This window comes from Coregonus lavaretus (assembly GCF_964263955.1).
Source record: "Coregonus lavaretus genome assembly, chromosome: 9".
Classification (NCBI taxonomy): domain Eukaryota; kingdom Metazoa; phylum Chordata; class Actinopteri; order Salmoniformes; family Salmonidae; genus Coregonus; species Coregonus lavaretus.
This window is the reverse complement of record NC_139996.1, coordinates 52,193,068-52,213,242: the sequence shown is the minus strand read 5'-3', so window position 1 is coordinate 52,213,242 and position 20,175 is coordinate 52,193,068. Positions and strand designations below refer to the sequence as shown.

Here is a 20,175-nt window from a genome sequence, read left to right as displayed (position 1 = left end):
GTGGCGGCTAATGAATGATTACTAGGAGGCTGAGAGTCGGAGTCTTCCCCTCAGGGGGACTTCTCACTGAAACAGTACATGTTTAAACCATTAACATGGATGTGGCCATTGGGATGGGAATACGGGCGTTTTGTGGTCCACAACCTCAACAGAAGAAAAAAAATGGGACTTGATAAATAAAGGGTCAAGCGACATTCTTACCTCATATGCTTTTAAGTGGGGTTAAAAGTGGGGTTTGAAAGTGATGAAACAGTTGCCAAATGTGTTGTATGTTTTTGTGATTTGAAGACAATTCTATTCACTGTGCTGTTTCCCATTGAACCTTGAGCCCACCACCAATCCATGCCTGTTCCTGACCTATATAATGTGTCTAGACCTCATAATGTGCTAGACCTCTTGAACAATACCCGCCTTTGAGCCAAGTTTAGATTGCATCTTGATTGAGACTGGTCCATTCAGTGATTGCAGAGGCTATTAAGTAACCCACAGTCAATAAACAGTGATTACTGGGTTTCAATGTAAACTTTGTTTTGTAGAGTTTGTGTATCCTATATCGTAACATATTTGGGGGCTCGTCCGGGATCTGGACTTTGATCTTACTTCTACAGTATAAATCAACAGTAGAAGTACAATACAGTATTTCACAAACACATTTCAGACTTATTTCAGGTTTATCCTGAAAACCTACTTGGATAGATTGAATTGGCCCTTAGGGTTCTCCATTTCCCTATATGAAATAATATCTTGGACTTATCTATTTCTGTACAGTTGGTTAGAGAGAGTGTACCACGGACGGCCATGCCAGAGAGTGAGAATGTGGCTGTTTCGGATCAATCCCCCGGCTGAGTGGGTTTTCTCTCTGTCTCTGAATGACTCCCGACCTACATTTTCCATGGCCAACGATGCTATCAATCTTTAAGTTAGACATCCAGAAACTTCACGAAACAAATTGTCATGGCGTAGGAAAAGAAAATGGATGAATAGATGGATGAAAAGTCAGAGATGGAAGATTAGAGTAGCGTTTAAGTTGTTTTGCAGTGTTCCCGGGATTTCCTAGCGCCCGTGTTTATTTTGGGTCTGTGGAGAGTGGTGGTAGGGCGAGGGAGGGAGGCGGGGTGGAGGGGGGTGAGAGGTGGGTTGGTGTGGGGTGGCTTGCTCCTAATTTCTCCCAAATGAGAGGCAGTCAGTCAGTAAAAACAGGGTGGGGCCCCTGAGTGGTAGCATTGTGGAAATGGTGCCGCGAGTGGCGGGAGAGCACCAGCTAAGGGTGGAGTGACCAGACCAACAAGGAGACTGAATAAAATGATTGAGGGGTTGTGGAAAACCTAGTTGTTGGGGGAAAAAGTGAGCGACGCAAGGAAGAGGTGGAGTGGGCAAGGAGGGGTGGAGGGGTAGCTAGACAGCTTCTGGAAAAACATTTATGGGGAGCCTAAATACAGTGGACTGAGATGGGGTAGGGAGGGGTGGACGGTGAGTTGTCTTATGGGAATGGAAGGGGGAGAGGTGGGGGTGTAACCTGAGCCCTGCGGGGTCAGACGAGTGGCGTGTGCCTTCAGCTGGTCTGCATTAAGCGGCTAATGTCGTGCTCTGATCTCACACACACACTGACTTACACACCAGAGTTGTAAGCCAGATAGGAAGCTTTCTGCTTCTGTATCACAGTTTCCCCTCCACAGACTATACATACAACCAGGTTTGCTTGGCTAGGGGCTCACAGCCCGTAGAGAGAGCACTGATCTGGGCTCTGTCTCAGACTAAGGGACCCTTTACTTTCCCCCTTTCTATACCCCATTCAGCTTCCCCATATACCCGATTCCCTGCACAGCACACAGCACACAAAGGAACCAGTTAAAGAGAAGATTCTTTTGAATCAGTCCTCAAATCTCCTCCTTTGCTGACATTCACAGGTGATTTATGACAGAGATCTGCTATTTGCCAAATTGTTTTCCGCTACATTGAAAAGCCAATGTCATGCGGATAATTAGCGGTGGCGTGACTGATGGCTGCTCTCTAGTGCTCATAACCGGAGTCGTAAGGGAGAAAATGTGAATACTAGTGAATTATGCTTTTGAAATGTCAGGAACAGTGGAATATGTTATAGCGGCAGGACTACAGACGTGTAGGTAAAGGTGATAAAAACTCTGTATGGAATATTTGTAAGGTTACACTGGTAGTGGGTATATGGAAAGGAAAAAAGGAAAAATACGAGTATATACACATCAATCATCCCTTACTAATATAGTGACATGAGGCTATGGTTGAATTATATGCTACTGGTCTGATATCAGAGTAACTACAGTGTAATAACCTGGTCTGGTCAATCATCTGATGTCACGGGGGGGATTATTTAAACAGAACCCACCCGCAGGGACCTTGGATGGTGATGGCTTCCGTAGCTCGCCTGGGCCTGACAGAGGCGTCCTTTGTGCTGCCTGGCTATAAACCAGGCCGGGCTCAGGCCTGGTACAATGCTCCTGTTGAGATTTCTGTTTTTGTTCAAATGCTGTTAGGTGAGTGAGATCATCCGTCCAGGCCATTTGTGACGACTGCTATTAGTCTTTTCATTTGGGTGTGATGAACTCTAAACCAAATAGCGAAGTTGTTGTCCTGCTTGCTAGAATAGAACACATACAATTACATACAAGGTAAACAATGTTGGGATTTCAGGCTGAGGTGTCTTTTTGAGGTGTCTCTAAATAGGAAAGAATGAAGGATTGTATGATATCGCTTGGTAGATTTGTGCAGTGAGCTATCGCAAATTTAATATGACACTGAAATGCAGCCAAGCTCTAACAAACAGTATTTTCACTGGCATATAGGGGATTATTGTGAGTTTTCTAGACATACATTTCACATAAATAATTGCTCTGTGATTTGGTTCCCATGGTAGGGTAGCTACAGGAAACTGTGTGGTCCAAAACTGCACACCCACCAGTGACGTGCAGGCAGGGTAGGCAGGGTAGGCAGTGCTTACCCTGTGATAATCTAATTTTAAAAAAGCTGTTATGAAAAGCCAAATTAAAATCATATAAAAAATCGTCATTCTTTTTTGTTATCTAAATGTTTTTTCTCAATGATTCTGGTGTTTTTTTGCTCAAAATCTCAACATTTGCTAAAACTGAATCAAAACCTCAGGAAAGGCGCCAGGGTATACATGCCTTCCTTTCCATTAATTCAAATCATTGACGTGCACGGCCGTTCCTGACTCCAGTCACTGTTAATGGACAGGGTCAGCATAGGCTTTGCTGCTTTGCCTAGCTTGAAGTCCTGTAGCTTCATTCGTTGCATTGAGCCAATTTCATATTTTGCGCATGCGTATTGCCTAAACCTGTTGTTTGGGTAAACCTGGGATAAGCTCTGAAAATGTGTCAGTGTCTACAAAATGTAGCCTTGAACTGAACGAAGCTAGCTAGCTAGCAAAAACAACCTGAGAAATTGACATTATACTGCACCTCAAACAATTTTCCAAGTTGGAATAATGTAACGTGCCGTTTGCAGGGTTCGAAGAGTGGAACGAAAGTTAAGACCAGACAGAGGCAGCAGACAGGAGCTCTACCGATATCTCCATCACTGCTATCTGTCAGGCAGGCGAACAGTGAATGCTGGACTGTACACTACTGTCATTACCAATTCATACTTTTTACCCAGACCTTTACACGTCTTGGACATAAACTTTTTTTTTTGTGGACATAAAGGGAATGGGGCTTTTCCCGCCACTTAATGTAGGCCAGAGCCTTGACTTCTACAAGATGGATGCGACTAAGTACACCAATTCTATATGCGTGGATGCATGGGGCGCACTCAATTCTGCTCTCCGACCAGCTGGCTGCTCTAATGCAGGGATGGGCAACTCCAGTCCTCGGGGGCCAGAGTGGTGTCACACTTTTTTCCCATAGCTAGCAAATACAGCTGATGTAACTAATTGCATTCTAAATTAAGATCATGATTAGTTGATTATTGGAGTCAGGTATGTTAGCTGGGGCAAAAGTGTGACACCAATCAGGCCCACGACGACTGGAGTTGCCCATCCCTGCCCTAATGGATGGAGCTGCCTACCTGTGTGCTGCGTGGGAGAACTGTGCTAATAGCTAATGTTTGCAACTTTACAAGTACAGTGAGGGAAAAAATTATTTGATCCCCTGCTGATTTTGTACGTTTGCCCACTGACAAATAAATGATCAGTCTATAATTTTAATGGTAGGTTTATTTGAACAGTGAGAGACAGAATAACATCAAAAAAATCCACAAAAACGCATGTCAAAAATGTTATAAATTGATTTGCATTTTAATGAGGGAAATAAGTATTTGACCCCTCTGCTAAACATGACTTAGTACTTGGTGGCAAAAGCCTTGTTGGCAATCACAGAGGTCAGACGTTTTCTTGTAGTTGGCCACCAGGTTTGCACACATCTTGAGAGGGATTTTGTCCCACTCCTCTTTGCAGATCTTCTCCAAGTCATTAAGGTTTCGAGGCTGATGTTTGGCAACTCGAACCTTCAGCTCCCTCCACAGATTTTCTATGGGATTAAGGTCTGGAGACTGGCTAGGCCACTCCAGGACCTTAATGTGCTTCTTCTTGAGCCACTCCTTTGTTGCCTTGGCCGTGTGTTTTGGGTCATTTTCATGCTGGAATACCCACCCACAACCCATTTTCAATGCCCTGGCTAAGGGAAGGAGGTTCTCACCCAAGATTTGACGGTACATGGCCCCGTCCATCGTCCCTTTGATGCGGTGAAGTTGTCCTGTCCCCTTAGCAGAAAAACACCCCCAAAGCATAATGTTGCCACCTCCATGTTTGACGGTGGGGATGTTGTTTTTGGGGTCATAGGCAGCATTCCTCCTCCTCCAAACACGGCGAGTTGAGTTGATGCCAAAGAGCTCCATTTTGGTCTCATCTGACCACAACACGTTCACCCAGTTCTCCTCTGAATCATTCAGATGTTCATTGGTAAACTTCAGACGGGCATGTATATGTGCTTTCTTGAGCAGGGGGACCTTGCGGGCACTGCAGGATTTCAGTCCTTCACGGCGTAGTGTGTTACCAATTGTTTTCTTGGTGACTATGGTCCCAGCTGCCTTGAGATCATTGACAAGATCCTCCCGTGTAGTTCTGGGCTGATTCCTCACCGTTCTCATGATCATTGCAACTCCACGAGGTGAGATCTTGCATGGAGCCCCAGGCCGAGGGAGACTGACAGGTCTTTTGTGTTTCTTCCATTTGTGAATAATCGCACCATCTGTTGTCACCTTCTCACCAAGCTGCTTGGCGATGTTCTTGTAGCCCATTCCAGCCTTGTGTAGGTCTACAATCTTGTCCCTGACATCCTTGGAGAGCTCTTTGGTCTTGGCCATGTTGGAGAGTTTGGAATCTGATTGATTGATTGCTTCTGTGGACAGGTGTCTTTTATACAGGTAACAAGCTGAGATTAGGAGCACTCCCTTTAAGAGTGTGCTCCTAATCTCAGCTTGTTACCTGTATAAAAGACACCTGGGAGCCAGAAATCTTTCTGATTGAGAGGGGGCCAAATACTTATTTTCCTCATTAAAATGCAAATCAATTGATACAATTTTTGACATGTGTTTTTCTGGATTATTTTGTTGTTATTCTGTCTCTCACTGTTCAAATAAACCTACCATTAATATTATAGACTGATCATTTCTTTGTCAGTGGGCAAACGTACAAAATCAGCAGGGGATCTAATACCTTTTTCCCTCACTGTAAAGGATGGCCTAAATGCATTTTCTTTTGCAATTTGCGGCTTAGGCTACTGTTGAATGAACATGAGAATAGACAACATTCCTTTGATGCATTTGATTTATTTCGTTTTGATGAGACACTTTTTCCCAAATGTCCCCTTGGTGGACCAAGCCCAGACAACAGAGTTCATCTGACTCTAGGGAAGTAGATAAAGGGCTTCATTGCTAAAATCCCAAAGTATCCCTTTAAATCAAAGTTATTCTCCACCTCAACTTTCCCATGTTTTCTCCCTCATTTCTCTTGTCAATTTTCACAGCTGAACTTACACCACTTTGTCATGCTTCTCTCTCTTTTTCAACTTTGAAAAAAAAATATCCACTCCACGTGTAAGCGCGGTGTGTTTTTACAAAGGAGCAGAACCGTTGTAATTATTCGCAGGGAGGAGGCCACCCGCTGAGTCAACACCAACGGCCACCATATTGTATCTTTTATTTCTCTTTGCCCCGGCGGCTTTGGGGAATCTTGAGGGGACGCGGAGGTAGATGAGAATCTGAAAGGAGGCTAAAATTATGTTGTGCTTGCCTTCACAATGCCTGGGTCCTGTGTGAGAAATGGCTCCACAATGACTGTAAATGTGTGTCCCTGGTGAGCGCTCAAAAGAGAGCCGCAATGAATGAGCCCTATGAAACACCATAGCCAGAGGTATGCTGAGTTGTGCCTCAGATTCTGCCCCTTACAACAGACTGGTTGGGGGTAGCAGCGGTTTCCTACAACTCCTGCATTCACAGACCAAAGCCAATAATGTTCTGGAGCTGGCCTGGCACCATTAGGTCTGTAACTGTGTTGTGCTACAGCACTATTAAAATAGAAATACTCAAAACACCATCACTGTGTAGTAAAACCATGAAAAGTAGTGCACCTAAGCTGAGATCTAGTGGAGGGTGTTTGCATGTTAACCGAATGTAAGTGTTAGGATACACTGAATGTATTTCAAAACAGAATGGAAGTACTCTGAGCCACCCAAAGTGGTTCTTCAATCTGAATAATTGTGTTTTTAAGAGAGTGTTGTGAAAACACTTTTTGGTGTTTCAGTGCATGTAGAAGTCAGCATCCAAACACAAAATGTTTTGGCAGAATGTGTCTCTCATATAATCAAATGTTTTAAAATAGCAAATGATTTAAAGCATAAATATTGATTGATTATAAATATTTATTGAATTTTCAGTCAATATTTTAATTACAATTTTAAAGAAGACACTGGGAAGTTGAATACTTTTCCTAGGGTAGACTTTGGCACTAATTATAGGGTACAGTTGCCTGGCAACTTTGTGAGATTATAAATAATGTTACAGTCAAAATGTTTAGGGCAATGTATGTTATAGCAGAGATTAAATGTACAACATGAACCTTCATTACTGGTATTTATGTGAGAAGGTGGATGTGAATCTCCTGCTTGTCAAATCACTGCCATAGTCCACTCAGCCAGTCTTCAGGAGAAAACTGTTGTGATGAACCACCCTTGTTACACTGATCACATGGGGCCCGATTCAGACTTGAGATAAGAAGACAACATGGACTCAGTAATGGACTACAGTCCACGTTAAATCAACTTATCTCAAATCTGAATAGGGCCTAGGGATAAGGTTTTTGGGTGAAATTCCACCTTTTTTTTTTCATATCTTCATATCAGAAGACAAATGTTTAGATTAAAGGCAAAATGTGAACTACAAACATTGTGCTTTGTACTCTTCAGAATTCCCCAGTCAGAGGCATAGAGGTGAAGGGAGGGCATTTGTGGGCAGGTGTGCCCTCTAGTAAACTCTATGGTAAAGTATAAAAACAGGCAAGTTTGCAGGCGCCTTCCCTGTATTCCGGTCCTTCACAAACTCAGACAGGTGAGAGAATGCCAAACGCTCAGATAAAACTCTCCAAAACAATCCAAGAAAGTATGTGTCAATGAAACGTGACTACACAATGTGAAGAAGGAGATAGAAAAGGAATTCACTCAATAAAAACATTTGTTTTGTGTAGCATTTCGGACGCTAATGCTAATAGTCCAAGTAAAAGTCCTATCTTTACTGTACTGTGATTAAATTAATCTGAACAACCTTCCATGCCATGAACCTTCATCTGAATATATAGACTCAGGTCAGGACATTAGAATAATGGATGACTGACTGGTGAATCGCATTGAGCCCTGGGCTGAAGTTTTTTACAAGTTTTGTATGTGTGCTACTGCTAACATTAGCAATCAATGGCCCTATTCTTTTTCATGAATGTGAAATATGCCACATTTCTGTTGCATTAGAAGAATATGATAAATATCTTCGATCTTTGAACGGTCTATATCAATATAACATTTTTAAGACCTTTACATTTTTGTTGTCATTTGATAATTTGCAAATAATTTGATTCAGTCATGTCTTGAAAAAGTAATTTTGTACTCATTCATTATTATCCTGTACAAACGTATTCATTTGTATTTTCACAAAATTATTTTTTTTCGTGTCCTTTGTTTGAGCATACTACTGTACATTTGGCCATTTGTAATTACCGATGAGGAGTTTGTAAACACACCTTATAAGAGCAGGGAATATACAATAAGAGGAGAGACTCCCATTTACAATATTTGGAAACTCCAGAAAAAGGGATCAAATTCTGCACTAGACAGGATTCGAAACACCATCATAGTGGTTAAGAGCTTTAGAGAAAGGAAACAACACCAAAAGAGAAGGGATCTCATTTTGCTCTACACAGGACTCGAAACACCATAATAGTGTTTTCAAGATTTTCCGGGTTAGGACTCCCAGTCTCTGGCAATGTGTAGCACAACTCTTGATTATGTGGTGTTACAACACACCATGTCAGAACACCTCAGGATGAACGTTTCAGGACACCTTAAATCGGTCCCAATACCCTCACAACCATGTGTTTCAATACTCTAGCAAAGTTAAGATATCGTCTCCTTTAAGGTGGTGGTGGCAGCTCAGTTGCCACTAGTTTGTCTTACAAAGCACTTCATTTTTACAGTGAGTGTTTGGTTCCTTTAAAGAGCAGCTAGCGTGCTGAGTTTTGCATGTGACTAACACTGTAGGTGTTGCAATGAAGTGGTTGAAAAAACAACAACATCTAGTTGAAAAGGGCTCATATTATTTTCTTTTTTTTTACAAATTTCTTGGATTGGAGAAATAAGTGTAGCCTAGTAACAATAGAAAACTCTGGGAACCTCCTTTTAACAGTCGCCATCAAAATTGCTTTAAAAGGTGTGTTTTACCGTGACTGCACTAAGAATGTTGTACAATGACTGGGCATGTATATTTCACTCTGTGCAGCACTCAGAATTTGATTGCCCCTCTAGAGGAATATTATTTTCTCGCATAGAATGCAACAGGCTGAACAACAATAGGTCAACTATTGTACTATGGGGTTGTCTGATTTTGCTGTTGCTTACTCGTGTTGTTGGCTGTGGAAAATGTTCTGTGGACAACCATTTTTCATTAGATAATTCAAATAACCAAAGGTAGGCGGCCTACCTACCAGGTCTAATTTGGATCATAGTGGGACCCGGCCCAATTTAACCCCTGTACATGATTATCATGAAACTTTGAATGGATTCATTCATATCACTGTCATGTTAATTATAATGGTCTCGTACAGTAAATGTCATCATATCCATCAATAGATCTACTCTATCGCTGAATAGCAGCAGCTCCCTGTCCCTCATGTATTAATATCCAGAACATCACCCTTCGCTGGCTAGTATAGTAGGCACAACCCAGTAAGGAAAACAAATTACCAACATGACTGCTATTTACAGGCAAGTTGACCAGAGTTTTACCACCGCTACGCGAGTAGATGGTTTGTTTGGTGAATCAGTGGCTGTTGCTATGGCAGCACACATGGAAAAATGGTTTCCACAGATAAACATGCTGATGCGACCTGCATTATGATAGGGACTGTGACACAAGGAATCTACAAATATGACAATGGGACCACATCAGTATTAATAAAAAATCTTTTTGGAATAAAGCTCATGTTTGGTGTACAGGGGTATGGCTATGTACAGAAAGCCTGCACATCTGTGTCTAAAACATGATGGAAGTACAGTGCGCTGTAACCTGTAAGTGTTTTCTCAGGCTAAAGATGAAGTGGGAGGGATAAGGTACAGCTTTGACTCAAGGGCCGTTCATCTGATCTGATCTGGATGGTGTCTTCATCTCTAGAGAGTCACATAAACCACATTGAATACATGCGGTAAAGATATTAATCGAAGTTGACCAAAACAATGGAAATGCCATGGAAACGCGTGGGGGAAAGATCCCGAATCTCCCCATGGCCTCCCAGCAAAACTAGCCTACCTTTAGGCTGTTGTTTATATGTGTATTTAACACTATGTTGAGGTAAACAATCGGAGTATAATGATTGTATGGATGTCAACCCCAATACATGTTCATGTCATCGTCACCAATCAACTGCATTACAGTTAAAAACAACTTTGACTACCACCACCGATTTCTGTACGCTAGCTATGCTACTAGCTTATAAGAACAGGAGTTAGCATTTAGCAGTCATTCTCCTAAACTTGAAAAGGGACAACTTCTAAATGTTATGCAGCGAAAACAGCCAAATACATCCAAATTGGATATTAGTAACCACATTGTGGGCCTGTTACAATACATAAATCATGACGGATTTAAAGAATATCCACTTTGTTAGATCAGATTTGTTGAATGTGTGCCAATCCGGCGTCCTTCTATCCCCCATGGTCTGCGTTCCATTGACCTCTTTACCGCGTCTATAGCCAGAGGAATCTGACTCATCACTCTGCCAAGTCACAAGGCCAAAAAGAAGCAGTCCAAACAACGCATAGCTTCCTTCCCGTGTGCCCTCTTCCACATGTGTCTTTCCGGACATGTGTCAGGAGCTCGAAAGAAAAAACCCAGCTAGGGTTTCTAGGGAGAGAAAACATTTTTGTAATGTTACCCGTAATGTTACCTTGATGTTTGACTGTCCAGTTACCTGTTAGTTAGGGGGGAACGTTCTATGTATGTTAGCAAAAACCTCCTATAACCTCTTTAGTATGTTTTGGCGTTAGTTAGGAGAACATTCATGTCAAACAGAATTTACCCAGAATGTAGTTACCATGTTCTCAGAATATCCAATAGTAATGTTCTATGCACATTTCATGGGACGTTGCAAGAACATTCATGTGTCCAGTTTTCTGAGGGTTACGAGAATATTTCATCAACATTACACCAAACATACACGAATGTGTTTGCTATGCTTTCAGAATATAAGATATTAATGTTCTAGACACGTTTCATGGGAACGTTGCAAGAACATTCCTGTGTCCAAGGATGTTTTAAACATAGGACATTCTGTCATGGTCCCCTGGAGGATTTTGTCTAGTTCCCGGCTTGTTCTGGGGACGTCCTTAAAGGACGTCGCCTGATGGTCCCAAAGAAACGCTCTCCCAAAAAAAATGAATTTCATTACACATCACCCCTTGTTACTATTGCGGAGTCCATCGGTGAACCACTGATCCATTTACAACTCTTGTCTGTTGGCAAAGTTAGGGACACCCAAACACAGTGCTTTCAACCTACATATTTGACACACATAATTACATTGGGCATGTTTATTTATACAGTAATTATTATTTAATATGTCCTCACTGGGGATTTGAACTCACAACCTCTGTGACACTCTGGCTCCATAGACTTTGATTTTGAGCCAGGGGTGTTCAGTTTTCTTTTGGGTGTATTTCATTTGGTGGTGTTGGGTAGGGTGAGTTTCATTTGTTTGTGGTTTTGGTAATTTGGTTAATGACTCCCAATCGGAGGTAACGAGTGTCAGCTGTCGGCTCGTTATCTCTGATTGGGAGCCATATATATTCTGTGTGTTTTCACCTTGTGTTTGTGGGTTATTGTTTCCGTGTTGCTGTTAGTCTGTATCAGTATTTGAACTTCACTTATCGTCATTTGTTGTTTTCTTCGTGGTTGCTTTAATTAATAAAGTCATCATGTTCACTCGCAACGCTGCGCATTGGTCCGCTCCTTCAGACGATCGTGACAGAATAACCCACCACAAAAGGACCAAGCAGCGTAACAAGCGTGTCCAGGAGCCGAGGGTCTGGACATGGGAAGAGTTATTGGACGGAAAGGATCCTTGGGCACAACCGGGAGAATATCGCCTCCCTCGTGAAGAGCTGGAGGCAGCCAAAGCCGAGAGGAGGTGGTACGAGGAGGCAGCGCGAAGGCAAGGCTGGAAGCCCGTGGAAGAGAGGCAACCCCAAGAAATTTTTGGGGGGGGGCACATGGCTTGGGCGCCTGGGCAGCAGGAGGCTGCCACAGGTAGAGCTGGAGAGAAGGCTATCGGATTACGGGAGCCATTGGCGAGTAGAGGGAGGGAAGTTGTTGTGGCACGGCATGAGAGACTGAAGTGTGTTCCCAGTCTGGTCCGGTCCGTTCTTGATCCCCAGTTGAGGCCAGTGGTGGGTGTTCCCGGTACGGACCGGTCTGTTCCTACTCCACGCACCAGGTCCACGATGTGCGTCGCCAGCCCGGCCCGGCCTGTTCCGGCCACTCGCACCAGGGATAAGGTGCGCGTCGCCAGCCCAGCCCGGCCTGTTCCTGCTCCACGCACGAATCCTACGGGGTGCGTCACCAGTCGGCCAGAGTCTGCCGTCTGCCCAACGGCGCCTGAACTGGCCGTCTGCCCAACGGCGCCTGAACTGCCTGTCGGCCCTATGGCGTCTGAACTGCCCGTCTGTCAAGCGCTGCATAAGCCGCCCGTCTGTACTGAGCCTGCAAAGCCGCCCGTCTGCCATGAGCCTTCAGAGCCTTCCGCCAGACAGGAGCCGCTAGAGCCTTCCGCCAGACAGAATCATACACCTGCTATGGAATCAGCAGGAGCCGACGCAGCCCATACTAGACTGGAAGCTCGGGTTCGGGCCCAGAAAGAGCAGCTCCTGCAGATGGGAGCCGCCCTGCTGGAGGTGATGACTGCGATCCGAGGCTGGGGTCCGCCTCCACCGCCAGTCTCCCAGCCAGCACCATCAGCCAGCCATGAGCAGCCAGATCCGTCAGCCAGCCATGAGCAGCCAGACCCGTCAGCCAGCCATGAGCAGCCAGACCCGTCAGCCAGCCATGAGCAGCCAGATCCGTCAGCCAGCCATGAGCAGCCAGATCCGTCAGCCAGCCATGAGCAACCAGATCCGTCAGCCAGCCATGAGCAGCCAGATCCGTCAGCCAGCCATGAGCAGCCAGATCCGTCAGCCAGCCATGAGCAGTCAGATCCGTCAGCCAGCCATGAGCAGCCAGATCCGTCAGCCAGCCATGAGCAGCCAGATCCGTCAGCCAGCCATGAGCAGCCAGATCCGTCAGCCAGCCATGAGCAGCCAGATCCGTCAGCCAGCCATGAGCAGCCAGATCCGTCAGCCAGCCAGGATCCGCCAGAGCCGTCCAGCCAGGATCTGCCAGAGCCGTCCAGCCAGGATCCGCCAGAGCCGTCCAGCCAGGATCCGCCAGAGCCGTCTCGCCAGGATCCGCCAGAGCCGTCTAGCCAGGATCCGCCAGAGCCGTCCAGCCAGGATCCGCCAGAGCCGTCCAGCCAGGATCCGCCAGAGCCGTCCAGCCAGGATCCGCCAGAGCCGTCTAGCCAGGATCCGCCAGAGCCGTCCAGCCAGGATCCGCCAGAGCCGTCCAGCCAGGATCCGCCAGAGCCGTCCAGCCAGGATCCGCCAGAGCCGTCCAGCCAGGATCCGCCAGAGCCGTCCAGCCAGGATCCGCCAGAGCCGTCCAGCCTGGATCCGCCAGAGCCGTCCAGCCAGGATCCGCCAGAGCCGTCCAGCCAGGATCCGCCAGAGCCGTCCAGCCAGGATCTGCCAGAGCCGTCCAGCCAGGATCCGCCAGAGCCGTCCAGCCAGGATCCGCCAGAGCCGTCCAGCCTGGATCCGCCAGAGCCGTCCCGCCAGGATCCGCCAGAGCCGTCCCGCCAGGATCCGCCAGAGCCGTCCCGCCAGGATCCGCCAGAGCCAGCCAGCCAGGATCCGCCATCTAGTCAGGTGCTGCCCCTGAGTCCGGTGCCGCCCCTTAGCCCTGGGCTGCCCCGTAGTCCGGTACTGCCCCTTAGTCCGGTGCTGCCTCTTAGTCCGGTGCTGCCCTTTAGCCCGGTGCTGCCCCTTAGTCCGGTGCTGCCCCTTAGCCCGGTGCTGCCCCTTAGCCCGGTGCTGCCCCTTAGTCCTGTACTGCCCTTTAGTCCGGTACTGCCCCGTAGTCCGGTGCTGCCCCTTGTCCCGGTGCTGCCCCTTATCCCGGTGCTGCCCCTTATCCCGGTGCTGCCCCTTAGGCCGATGCTGCCCCTTAGTCCGGGGTTGCCCCTTAGTCCAGGTGGGGTTAGGTGGAGGGTGGTCATTGGGAGGAGGCTACCGAAGCAGGTTGTGACTGTGGTGGGGTGGGGATCACGACCGGGGCCAGAGCCGCCACCATGGACAGACGCCCACCCAGACCCTCCCCTAGTCCTGATGTTGGTGCGCCCGGAGTTCGCACCTTTAGGGGGGGGTACTGTGACACTCTGGCTCCATAGACTTTGATTTTGAGCCAGGGGTGTTCAGTTTTCTTTTGGGTGTATTTCATTTGGTGGTGTTGGGTAGGGTGAGTTTCATTTGTTTGTGGTTTTGGTAATTTGGTTAATGACTCCCAATCGGAGGTAACGAGTGTCAGCTGTCGGCTCGTTATCTCTGATTGGGAGCCATATATATTCTGTGTGTTTTCACCTTGTGTTTGTGGGTTATTGTTTCCGTGTTGCTGTTAGTCTGTATCAGTATTTGAACTTCACTTATCGTCATTTGTTGTTTTCTTCGTGGTTGCTTTAATTAATAAAGTCATCATGTTCACTCGCAACGCTGCGCATTGGTCCGCTCCTTCAGACGATCGTGACAACCTCTTGGTTCACAGCATTCCGATCTTCCTGCTACACCAGCACGTCTGTGTCAATGACTGACTTCACCTGTATTGCTACACCTTGCACTTCAAAGTAAATCTCAGCTCTGTTAAAAGTACACTCAATACAAACTTTTATTTATCATTGTGTTTAAGGAGTAACATTAAAACCGAGCAATATGCCCCAGCATCCTTAGACTATACAGAAAACCCCAAAATTGCTGAAATAAGTAAATCAAATCAATGAGAGAATAGTGAGATGAACTGATAACTGGCACAGACATGGTTGCCGTAGCACGAAGATCAGAATGCCGTGAACCAAGAGGTTGTGAGTTCAAATCCCAGGTGAGCACATGTTGAATAATAACTACTGTATAAATGAACATGCACAATGAAATCAAATATGTAAGTTGAAAACTTTGTATGTTAAAAGCACTGTTTGTGTGTGAGGGTGTCCCTTGCCAACAGACAAAGAGCTGTGAATGGATCAGTGGTTCACCAATCATAGGCTTGACAACAGTAACAAGGGGTGGTGTATAAAGAAGCCAAACATTTTGGGGGGAGAATGTTTCTTTGGGACCATCAGGCAACGTCCTAAAAACGTCTTTAGGGACATCCCAGGAACAAGCTGGGAACTACACAAAATCCTCCAGGGGACCATGACAGAACGTCCTATGTTTTAAACGTCATTGGACAGAGGAATGTTCCTGAAACGTTCCCATGAAACGTGTCTAGAACCTCATATTTTATATTCTGATAACATGGCAACCATGTTCTGTGTATGTTTGGTGTGACGTTGATAGAATATTCTCCTAACCCTCAGAAAAATGGACACTGGAACAGTCTTGCAATGTTCCAATGAAACATGTCTAGAACATTAATATTGAATATTCTGAGAACATGGTAACCACGTTCTGGGTAAGTTCTGTTTGACATTAAGGGAACGATCTCTTGGAAACAGTCCTTGCACATCACTGGAACATTCCTATGAAAACGTTAGTTAATGACCTAATGAGACTCTTAAGGGAACGTTCTCTAAAGTTGTGGGAATGTTTGTTGTTAGCTGGGAAGAGAGGAGGGGATAAAAGATGAGGGAAATGAATTCACTGGTCTGAGAAATAGAAGACACTTTCAGTTTCCTCTGAGCACTATAAATACAACCTCAGTCAGTCATCAAATTATAGCCATCTGCCCAGGACACTGCCCATGAACAATACAGCAGTGTTAGCCTGGGTGTGGCGGCTAAGGGGGATACGAGCTGTCTTCAGATCAGTTCTAGTGCATTCACAGAGGAGCTGTGATGACTCTCACATACTCAGACAGACATGTGAGACCAAACCTCTCAGCTGTTTTACAACCTGGGTCTTCTGTCTCCTCTGGTAGAATGTTAGCCATAACTCAAACTTAATGATGCTTTAACATGGATCAACAAGGCTAGATTTCACCTAGGCTATCCGCTCGCTGAAGGCCATTTCTTTTCAGAGTTAGCACCACATGTTTTACGAATGCTATCCAACTGGGCCTGGACTTCGCCTGCACTTTGACAAAGGAAGTTCTTGCATTTTTGTGAAATCAACATCAGTCTTATTTTCTAGATATTGTCTTCTTTGGCCACAGCATGACTATCTCTAGATTGTGGTCTAGGTTTGTGTATCATACAGAGATGGAACACCTCTGCCCATGCTGTGAGTGGGCTGATTGTAGTGAGGGCTGTCAGCCAATAAAGGTTGAGAAATGCCTCGAAACAAAGCATCTTACATTAAAACCCCATGCAAACCCTTTAAAAATTGCCCATTTCTTTACACATGTATTCTATTCACAGCGCTCTAGGGGAGGTAATTAATTCCAGGTACTCTGCTGAGACTAGGGCCATTGTATCTCATTACAAAATGGTGCTTCTTCCCCACAGGCTGGAGCAGTGAGCTTGGCACAGACCAGAAACTCCCCAAGCAGAATTGTTTGGCATCACCCTCTTCTTCAGTATTTTATCCCATTTTCTCTGTGAACAATCCAGCTAAAGCTCCAGCTTAAGGACCATAAAGGTCATCGTGATTTGCTTTGTTAAACTGTTCTCTAAAAGTCAATTGAATAATTTTTCTTTCTGGTTCTAAGCCGCAGGCTCCTGTTCTATTAGCAGAAGTCTTGTATTTGGAAGACCTTATTTGGACCATGGCCCCTAGAGTTCTCTGAACTGTAGCATATAAAGCTTGGACACAATCAGAAACTTATAGACATAGCTTCCAGACTATCTTTAGTATTTGCATATAGTCCAAATATTTATTTACATTTAGGCTCCAGTCTCTTTTTGGAGGCACAGGTTCAAATCCCACCGCTGCCACCAATAACAGATTTCTGCCTTAACTATAATGTTCTTATGATCATTTTAGAGGGAAAGTCAACTCTCATTTGTGAATGTTTTTTGCGGCTTGTTTATTTCACTTTGCCATGGTTTGTAAATATAGTATGTATAATATAGTAATCATCTGCTGTGTATGTTTGTACATGTGATAACAGTTAGAATAATTGTATCATTCAACATTGGGAGTTGCCTACATTGTGTATCTTTGGCAGGAGAGCAGCACTGTGCTGTGTGCCACTAAAGGTCATTGTGTACATTTGGCTCTATACTGGGACAGTTAATCACAACTGTCTTTGTTCATGAAAGAGCAATCTTTGCACCTTCAAATGCACACAGTGAGATCACAAAGGCCCTGGGCGAGACGATAAAAGTCTTCCCTGACATCAAACCGACTGTCTTATTTTAGTTCTGTATACATGTGTTTGGGGGCTCTCTAATGCAGTGTTTTGGTTTCCAATTTTTGTTGCATATCTGGTTGGAAAGGGATCATTTTCCAGGATGAGAAAGCACAGGACAAACATACCCTGGTCGCGTTTGGCAGTAGGCCTAAGGCCGTTAATATTGATAAAACACAGACACTGACTACCACTCAACCATCTAAACACACACACACATGGAAACACACACTGAACAAGTCTTGAAAACATATTTTTACCTTTTATAGTTACAATAATGAGTCAGAATAACTGCCCACATGCACTTTATACAGCACAAAGTATTGCAATTAGATCTGTCTCTTGTGGTGGCATTGCACCTTCTACTCTTGGCAAGAGTGCTCAGCTGCTGGCTTGCTGGGTGCTCTGTTAGTTTTTGAGGGGACATTCGGTGCCACTGTGACCTCTTTGGAATGCTCTGGGTGAGATGTAGCGATGTCTGTCTTTTCCTCCCGGTCCCCAAAGCATCTGCATTTTCTGTCGTTCGGAACAATGTCAGAGTTCCACTTCAATGTCTTCCAGAAAGGCACTCTGGCTTGACCTATAATCCCCAGAAGGCGAGTGTGCGGCTTGTGGAAAGCCCCCTTCTATGTCTCTTGGCTCGGGCTTTGGAAAACCCTGGCTTGGAAACAGGGCCTTGGAGGTCAAGCTATTGTTATTTAGGAGCACAATTTATTGGGACATTTTTGGCTTCCTGAGTGGTTTACTGTTGGAGAGGGGCTCCGGAGAACGTGGTCCAAGGCAGATGGCTGAATTTGCATATCGCTGGAAAGGTGACAGCCAAAAAGCCTGGGAAACCCTACAGCCCAGAGTTGGCTCCCAGAAACCCTCTCTAATGATCATGACTGAGGTCTCAGTGAGAGAATCCTTTTGAAGCAATGAGAACACCTCTTCAGAGAGCAACAGCTGTGCCAGGCCTGATAATGTTTTAGTTCGTCCAAAGAGCTTTTTCGTGTTGGTCAGTACAGCAGAGATGCAATAGAACAGAGTTGCAGCTGGACCATGATACAAAGAAAGAAAGTAAAAAATGATGACAGGTTAGAGCTGGGACGATAAACCGAAAATTACCGACACCGCCTTCCTCTTACCAAATCCTTTTGCATAGGCCTACGTTGGTGATTTTGCTACACATTTTTCCTGTAGATTGTTCTAAAACCATTATTTGGTCAACAGTAATAGCCTATACATTATGTTGATTCCTGCTATGAAGGTATCTGCCTGTCCCTTTTTCCCTGTCGGCTGCTGTGTGAGGGGGCCACTCTCACTCCCTCTCCCCACTGTGCGCACAGAGGAGAGAGAGAGAGATGCATTCTGAGAAGCACAAGCATTCGACCATTGCTCAAAATGCAATTTGCGGGAGAAATACAGTTTTCAAAGCAACTACTGTTCCAGTTACAGAGAGGAGAATCACAGTTTTTTATGAGTATATAATGTATTTTTCACCTCTTAACAATATTGAGTTCATGACACCATTTTACAACCGGAGTAAGCTGTAGTATGGTTTTGATTCGCCCCCGGAGTGAGCAGAGTGCGCCATTTGCAGTGAATGGGCCTACATCAAGTAGCCTAGTCCTAGTGCTGGAAAATATTTCTAGGACATTAGCCTACATTTACTGATAGATTAATCAATTAGCCTACATGGCTATATAGCAACAATATCATATTGTAATGACCGCGATAGATCATAAATGAGAGAATGTCCACTACAGTTCTCGAGTTCTCGAATTGACGGTTTACTGACTCCAAACTCACAGGTAGCCTACGCCAAATAAATCAGATAAAACAATCACAGCTACTCAACTCCCTGTCGGGACAAGAAAAAGAGCGAGAACAATGGCAGCAAGGCAATATAACAGATATTACATTTGGTTTAGTTGTCTTCTAACCTGAATTCAACGTGAAATTACCAAAAAAGTTCACCATGTCATTGGATTTAGGTTAAAAGTTGGGTGAAATTCCCTTACGTCGATTACTTATTTCAAATCAAATCAGTTTTCCACGTCGAATCAATGTAATCACATAGATTTTTTGTTGTTGAAATGACGTGGAAACAATGTTGATTCAACCAGTTTTTGCCCAGTGGGAGGTTACCATCTCAGTTGTCTTACTTGGCACTGGACAAAAATGTCTAGAGCCCTGCCGCTAATGTAAATGAACCGTCCATAAAAAAATATAAATGTGTTTTTTGTTATCCAGCCAAATAGTTACATTTATCTCCATATGTCTTCTTGTCCATATCATCCAGCTGTAGCACCTCCCCACAAAATAATTGATCACTGATTTATCGTTATCGCAAAAAAAATAATTGGTCAATTTATCACAATATGGATTTTTGTCCATATCGCCCAGCTCTATGAAAGGGTACCAAGCTATTTTTCTGTCTATATCCCTATGCCATTTGGTATCGAATCACCCCAACACCACACCTTTGTCAATAAGATTGGCCACTATATGAAATAATAAGTGACTGTATACTCAACAAAAATATATCTAACCATATTTATTGACTGTTCAAAGAATACTGTATGTAAGAACTGTATTTATATTTTTTAATGCTCCTCATTTTTGTCTCTACAGCATCCTACTTTGGGGACAGTTTCTGCAAGATAACGTCGATCCAAGATGTCTCCTCCTTTCACCTGTCGCTGCAGTTCAAGACCAGCCGACGAAGTGGACTCCTCCTCCTGGCTGCAGGGATGCAGGACTACCTATTTCTGGAACTCCAAAACGGGAAATTACAGG

General features: G+C 44.8%; 1 protein-coding gene across 1 annotated transcript in view; it reads left to right on the top strand.

The window, feature by feature from the left end:
* cspg4 (chondroitin sulfate proteoglycan 4) overlaps nucleotides 1-20,175 on the top strand; it is a gene marked incomplete at both ends in the record, with an annotated part of 109,596 nt that overhangs the window by 62,304 nt on the left and 27,117 nt on the right. Inside the window, one exon of the mRNA XM_084168522.1 lies at nucleotides 20,011-20,174. Coding sequence (XP_084024648.1) covers nucleotides 20,011-20,174 — 164 coding nt within the window. The remainder of the gene's footprint in view (nucleotides 1-20,010; nucleotide 20,175) is intronic.